At 35.2% G+C, this 7,258-nt stretch overlaps 1 protein-coding gene across 1 annotated transcript; it reads left to right on the forward strand.

The window, feature by feature from the left end:
• The first annotated feature begins 2,388 nt into the window (after positions 1 to 2,388).
• Positions 2,389 to 4,664, forward strand: LOC144997388 (E3 ubiquitin protein ligase DRIP2-like). The gene is made up of 5 exons (XM_078957290.1): positions 2,389 to 3,125; positions 3,255 to 3,472; positions 3,572 to 3,616; positions 3,754 to 3,829; positions 4,381 to 4,664. Exons 2-5 carry the CDS (start codon positions 3,297 to 3,299, stop codon positions 4,531 to 4,533), a joined length of 450 nt encoding a protein of 149 aa, XP_078813416.1. The 5' UTR covers positions 2,389 to 3,125; positions 3,255 to 3,296; the 3' UTR covers positions 4,534 to 4,664.
• Positions 4,665 to 7,258: the final 2,594 nt, after the last annotated feature.

Raw genomic sequence — 7,258 nt, forward strand, 5'->3', positions numbered from 1 at the left:
AAACTATTCACGTTGCTCATAACTAAAATATCTTATATGGTTACAATCACTGTAGTAGAAAGGATGTATTGTACCTATTCATTTTATGATTACCTTGATACATTGAAGTTAGAAAGATTTATCTTTTTGGAACATTCATTTATTTTTTTCAAGGCATATAACATCTTTTCTTTTACTGTAGAATCATTTCACAAATCTTATAATACATGAATTTTATTTTACTAGGAAGTATAAATATATGTCATAAAGCATTATGAAGAATTGAAACCTATTAAGAATCTTTCACATAAACACACGCTTGAATTCATCGATTAGTGCCAAGATCAGGGTTATAATTCCATCCACTCACTAGTTTCCTCTATCTTCCTTGATTAGCTTTACAATGAATATGGTAAATAATTTTCTTTTGTATGAGTCCATGACAATTCAAGGATTGTAGTTTCCAAATGGCACCCTTTGTGTATCATTGCTTTTTTAGAAAGTATAATTTCCACTCCATTTTTATGGTTATAATTCTTATTATATTTCAAATAAATTCTTGTCATAAGCTTTGGAGAATATATTGTGTTAGATCGCTTGGTACTAAAAGTTCACCGTTGCTCAAAGGTTGCAAACCATACATTAACTAAGTTTAGATAGTCCTGCTAGAAGAAATTTAAATCTCTAAATTATGACTTATGTATGATTTAACCATTTGTGCTTTATCATCATGTTCTTCGTTATTCAAAGTTTGGTCTTAAAAATAGCGTATGTATTTCTAAGATGGAAATTTCTCCTGTAATCATGACAAATCAATTTCAAGTATCTATAACAGGCATAAATTTAGTGTAGGTATCAGAATTTTGATACTTTTTATGGTTATAGTAGCGGCTATTCATCTAGACATAATTTTTTTTTTATATATATATACACACAAATTAAATTAGTGTTGCCCCATTTATGGTCAAGTTTTGGGAAATTGAAAGAGTGTGGTTTCTTTCAATCATGAATCCTTCATTACGTCTATTAGTTTATAAACAAAGTCCTTGCCTTTGCTACTAGTACACACATATGCAATAGTGAAACATACAAGCAACCATAAGCTGCAATAAGCTTATTCGGCAATCTAAAATTTTCTACATCATAAAGTCATCATATACGTAACAATAATACGATCATCATATTGTTAAAGAAACATGTGAAGAACAACAATTTATAACTATAAATAATATTGACTTATACATTTGGGCTTGTCCCCACCATACTTTTGGGTGAACTTTGCTTGGGTCACTAGATAATCACCCGTTTTAGCTTGCATTTTTGGATCGCAATATTGTGTTGGTAACCTATCTATTTTATATCAGTACCCATGATGTAATGTCAAGCGGACCTCTACACATACGAGATACCCATGGATAACTAGGTAGTCCCACATCAACACCATTTTCAAGATAAAAATCATAATAACCATAAAAATAGCTATGTTTACTCACCTTGATATTTCATGGTTGAAAAATTCCTAACTCCTTGTATTGATTTGCTCCCAATAGCTGAGAAACTTGTGTTTTACCATCCATGACTTTCTATTGTCAACATACACCACTTTAAATAGCATCAAACAAGTCTGAGTTATATAAATCCACAAATCTACTTAATATTTATTATAGTTTAGTCTAATGTTAGTGTTTTTCACTTCAATTGACAACAATAAAAACAAACCATCATACAAGATCTAATTTTACTATCACCACAAGTAGATACCAAATCAACTACTTAGGGATTCATGAATCTAGATATAATTATGGAATAAACAAAATACTTTTTACCTCTTATTTGGTCGCTAAACATGTAATATAATCTACTTACTAAATTTCATCAGTAAGTACTCGTTCTTCATGATTGGCAAATCCTTTTCCTTTTCCCTAATTCGAAGGATAGAGAATGAAGAGTGTTTACCATTTTGATCGTGGGTAAAAGTGATTGATAATTGTTGATGAAAGACTAATCAATTTGATATTTATATAATTTACCCTAATCATTCCCCTGTAAGTCTCTTTTAATGTTTAAAATTGAACCACACGAAGAATGTTGTGAAATAATAATTACTCACCTAATTAAAGACAAACCATTTTTCACACGTTAAAGTTGCGTTTACCGAGAACCTTTTTTTTTCTTAATTTTTTATTTATTTTTTTATTTTTTTAATGTGCTGCCCACAGTGGTTGGCCAACTGAAAATCTTCAAAAATACGATATGATTGGGCCACATATATTGTCCTTTCAGATGGTGCGCGGGTCACATGTAATTCTTTCTTTTATCGTTTTTGACGTAGCTTTCACTGCCACCACTTCATTAAAGTAGATAAGTTCCAATCATCCATAGTTTGTAACAGATGGTCATGATAGGTCGTTTTATAAACGACCATACATCATTCCTTGTGTATGTTCATCTAGATAGTTTGTTTTTCATGGCCTATTCTTCTGAAGGTATTTAAGCTTAAGATGAAACTCGAGATGGAAACAAGTTAAAATCCTTATGGTGTTTCTACTTTCTTGGATTATCCTTGGACCTGCAAAGCCCCATGAAGATCTGTTGGTCTGCATATTGGAGGAAGGAAAGGTTGGGCCTGGAGTTATGCATGTCAATCCGGTGAAAGAAAAAACATGTCCCTGGACGTGTGATAGGTTGTAGGTTGATTGGGCTGCAAATTAATGTTTCTTTCCTGTGTTCTATTCCTAAGCAATGCCCACGACTCCAAGATTGGTATCGGTTTGGACAATATCAATAGAAAATAAATGCCCAAAAGATAACAGGCTGCTTCTCTCAAGAGTCAAGACTACAAGCGATATATATGAGATTTCTGGTCATTTACCCTAGGCGTGCCAAACATATCTTCTGCCGCCGTCAGATCACGCACCTGATCACTGTCTGCTGAAACGCTGCTATCCGATTTTTATTTCTACGTTCCATCTCTGCAGCTCTCCATCGTCTTGTCGATTATAGAACGTTTTACCTTCTGTCGTTGATGATTGCTATTTTTATCCTCTTATTGGCGCCGGCTCTAAAGAAGAGGAACAAATAAATAGCAATTATAAGTTGGAGATTCTTCTGGAAGATCAAACTCACCGGATAATCAAGGAAAGAAGGTAAAACAATGACTTTATCCTTGAGTCTGATTATATAATCATCAGTCATTTTTGGCATTCAGATTTCTAGACCTGTAGACCTAATCCAAAATTCTTTTTTGTTCGCTTAATTAAATATGTATGTGGCAGATTCAGTCGTCCAAGCAGGCTAAAGATCAATCAACTACGGATATGAGGACAGGAATCAAAAAACGAAAGAGGAGAAATAAGCAGCAAAATACTGTTGAACTTGCACCTTCTTTTTGGAACAGGATCTGTCCACAAGATGTGGTTGACGCTGGAATGCATCTGAATCCAGCAAAAAAGAATCATTCTGCTTGGTTCAGTTTAACTCCTTCCTGTGATCAGTGAGCTATAAAGATCCCTTTTAAATTTAATCATATAGCTAATAGTATCTTCACCATCTTATCTTTTTTATTTTCTTGTCTTTGATTCGGTACCAACAGAAAGAACACTCTGCAACTTCTAGTGGAACCATACTTACAGATAACGTAAGTACATCGGCCTTTTCAGTATAATGTTGTTTAATGTCCATATAATTCACCAGTTTATTAGGAAATAAATTTTTGACATTCATTTTTCTGGTCATTGTAACTTGCATGTACTGATTAAAAACAAATTATTCTAGCATGGAGGGGAATCCAGATGTGTCTATTCTCATGAAGTATATCGCGTTGCAACTTAAGCATGTTCACCAACAGGAGGTATCTTGTAATTTTTCTGATTCAATTAATTGCATATAACTTTGGTTCCATTCATCAAAGAACTAGTGGATTTTAGTTATAGATTTTTAAACATATATAATTTAGTAAATGTAAACTCCTTTTGAAGTGCTAAGGGGACAAAGTGCATTGGAATATGCAGCTGCTATCAATGCATCATGCACAAATTGCTATAATGAACAATATTTCATAGGCAGAAGGAAATTGTCCCCATGTAAATCTAATAACTAAAAAACATGAAACTGTTAGAGAGTATGTTTTGCGTTTCTTATGTGTTCTTGCATAAACATTGAACCATGCGACTCTTAACTACATACAATAACTTGATTTTTGTATGCCTAAAAAACTTCAGTTTTCGTTAGAGTTCAGTTGTCCGTTAATTGTTCTTTTTCCATGGAGATTCAGCAAATATAGACTTTACTAATAGAACAAGGACGTCACAGTCTCATAGACATGTATTTGTTCTTCTTTTTCATGTTTTTGTATCACAAAAATATTTTCTGTAATGACTTATATTTTAATAATCTGAACAGGTTGGTATCTTCTTGAATGGAAAACTTCTTGCCCCGGAAATGAAGCTGCTTGACGTGGTGAAGCAGTGGATGGCTATTGTTGATTCAGAGAGGAAAATAACCAAGATAGGAAGTTCTGCCGAGAACTTCTGTGTGAAGCTGACTTATGCTTGAAGAGAATAGACAAAACTATGCATTTATAATAAAATCCGACAAATGTTTGTTCCTTAATTATGCCATTTAGCCGATTGACTTTTACAATTTCTTGGTTAATGGTGATGGAATGAATTAATTAGTTGGTTCCATAGTGATTATTAGACTTTTAAAACTAATAATGGTTACATTATTTTTGAGTAACCAACCAGCAATGATCTTTGAAAATAACTTACATTGGAGTTAGGGCTCATTGACAAGTTCTAAATTTTTAAGATCTGAATTTATAAAAGTTCTAAATTTTTAAGATTCTGAATTTTGAAGATCTGAATTTTAAAATGTTGTTTAGTTGAAACATCTGAATTGTTGTGCATAATGATAAAAATGACCATTCCCTTGATTTTTATGTATTATTTTTTATAAAATAACTGACTAAACTTAGTAAATAATTATAACAAAGATACCGCTAAAATTTTATTTTCAAAACACCCAAAAAGATACAAACAAATGTTCCAAAACCAACGCCAATATAAATATTGTCAACATCAGAGTAAATCCAAGTAACAATGAGGAATAAAAATCAAGGGGATGTTGCGATCACGGCGGACCCTTTCCTTTGGAACCAGAAGTACCTGAAATGTTTTAACCACACAACTATAAGCATAAAGTTCAGTGAGTTCATCAAAATACCACATATGATACGTAACATCAACTCCCACTTACAAATTTGGCCCCGCCCATCATAACGAGCCCCGCGTAGCATAAAAATGGGCCTTACACAACATACAAACGAGCACGTCCAACCTACATGCAAGAGTCACAAAGATAGTTAACATCCTACACGGTATAGTGAGAAGACTCACCTCACTCACAAAGCCATACAAATCCCAACTCAACCTCACGAAATAGGTGTTACAACCTACCTATCGAATCACACAAGGTCACACCTTAGTCTACACTTTAGAACTAGCAATTTAACCAAAACTCAGGGTCAAAAAGTCAACGGTCAATGTTCTTTGACGATATATATACATTCTATATTTTTGTATTTGATTTTGTCCATACAATGTTTATCCTTTCCTTATTTACACGAATGGTTCTCTATTTATAATTGATTTAGTATAATGAGAAGAATCAATCGAGAATACCATTTTTATGGTATCAGAGCCTTGCCCTAGCCTTAACCGTTGCTGCCCTCTTCTTCTCCAACATCCGTCTCATAAAACATTGTAGCACCAGGCGAATCTTCTTATTCTTGGAAGACACCATTCCACCCATCATTCACTGTCACTAACATTAAGAATGGTGTCCTTCACATTCTGAATCAAACTTAAGAGCAATATGCTTCGTGGGTACTGTTTCACATCCACACATGTGTTTAGAATCTACTTGATCGCATTGATCCGAACACTCCGTGGCCAACATACATCAAAGAAGAAACATGGAATCGTGTTGATGCTATTGTTAAATCATGGATTTACAACAACAGTCTGTTGCTTCTTGGCGGAGTTCTGCGTCGGTTGTTTCTTGTTTATTGTCCCAGAACTTCCTCTTGTTGTTCCCTCCTTTTGTTGGGTCGGTGGTGGCTATCACAGTACCACGGCTAGCCCTGTGATCGATAAGTTGTTGTTCCAATTCCTTGGTACTCTCAAAGGTAGTAGGTTTCGAGGCCAGTACACTATCTTGAATCTGGGATGACAGCCCCCAAAGGTATCGCTCCACCTTCTTCTCCTCTGGAGTGACCATTGTTGGACAGAGGAGTGCTAGGCCATTGAAGCGGGCAATATAAGTTTCAAGATATGTGCCCGACATCCTAAGGTTCCAAAGTTCTTCTTCAAGTTTTTGTATTTTGCCTCTCAGGCAATACTCCTTTAACATCAAAGCATTTAAATACTCCAAGCTTATAGAGTTAGCCACTGTAGGAGTAAGTGATTTAACTCGGCCATTCCACCAAGTAAGAGCTTTTCCGGTGAAACTGAATGCAACATACTTGACCTTGCTCGCTTCGGGACAAGCACAGATTTCAAAGACTGCCTCGGTCCTTTCGAACCATTGCACCAGTGTGATGACGCCCCCGCTTCCATTGAAAGTGTCAGGTTTTCCATTCGTGAAGTCTTTGTAAGAGCACTCATTTGTACGCCCAATGCTGTCCCCATGAATTGAATTGGTAGCTCCGGATCCAAAACTGCCAGAACCATTTGTACCCATTTGCAACGTTGCTGCCATCACGGCTGCCGTCACTGCAGCCTGGAACATCGCAGGATCAAACTGCGGAGGTGGTGGCGGAGGGGGCGGCGCTGTGTTGCCGGAAGGTCTTGGTCTTTTCCTTGGTGGCATGGTTTTGTCATAATTTAAAAAAAATGACCAGACGGTAAGACCTCAATGGTAATAACGAGTCGAGTGTTACTTGTTTCATCTCATTTGTATTTTTATCACGACTTTATTATTTGTAAACTATTTGTGTGATCGGGTTATGAAGTCCAGAGCCAAACATTCAATAAAATAAAACGCAAGCCGAAATTCATTGATAAACTTTTAGTACATAATGTTTTGGGGAAAATTTGACCTCATAAGGGTCTACATTACATTAATGCAAAAGATAGTTTCGGCAGCACAAAAGCCCTTTGAATAGTGTAGTCACTTAGTCGCAGGGTCAACATACATACAAAAGAGTAGCACCAATGCGTACTCATAAACTTTTACTACAAAGATGTGAGAATAGTAATGCGTTCTAATCATGACGATC

This window comes from Lactuca saligna, chromosome 5 (assembly GCF_052625555.1).
Source record: "Lactuca saligna cultivar CGN05327 chromosome 5, ASM5262555v1, whole genome shotgun sequence".
Lineage (NCBI taxonomy): Eukaryota > Viridiplantae > Streptophyta > Magnoliopsida > Asterales > Asteraceae > Lactuca > Lactuca saligna.

What these genes read in the sequence shown, in the direction of transcription:
- LOC144997388 (XM_078957290.1), top strand. Translation starts at nt 3,297, where the DNA reads ATGAGGACAGGAATCAAAAAACGAAAGAGGAGAAATAAGCAGCAAAAT. An exon ending in TTAACTCCTTCCTGTGATCA is followed by an intron (nt 3,473 to 3,571) that starts GTGAGCTATAAA and finishes CGGTACCAACAG; the next exon opens with AAAGAACACTCTGCAACTTC. An exon ending in GAACCATACTTACAGATAAC is followed by an intron (nt 3,617 to 3,753) that starts GTAAGTACATCG and finishes AAATTATTCTAG; the next exon opens with CATGGAGGGGAATCCAGATG.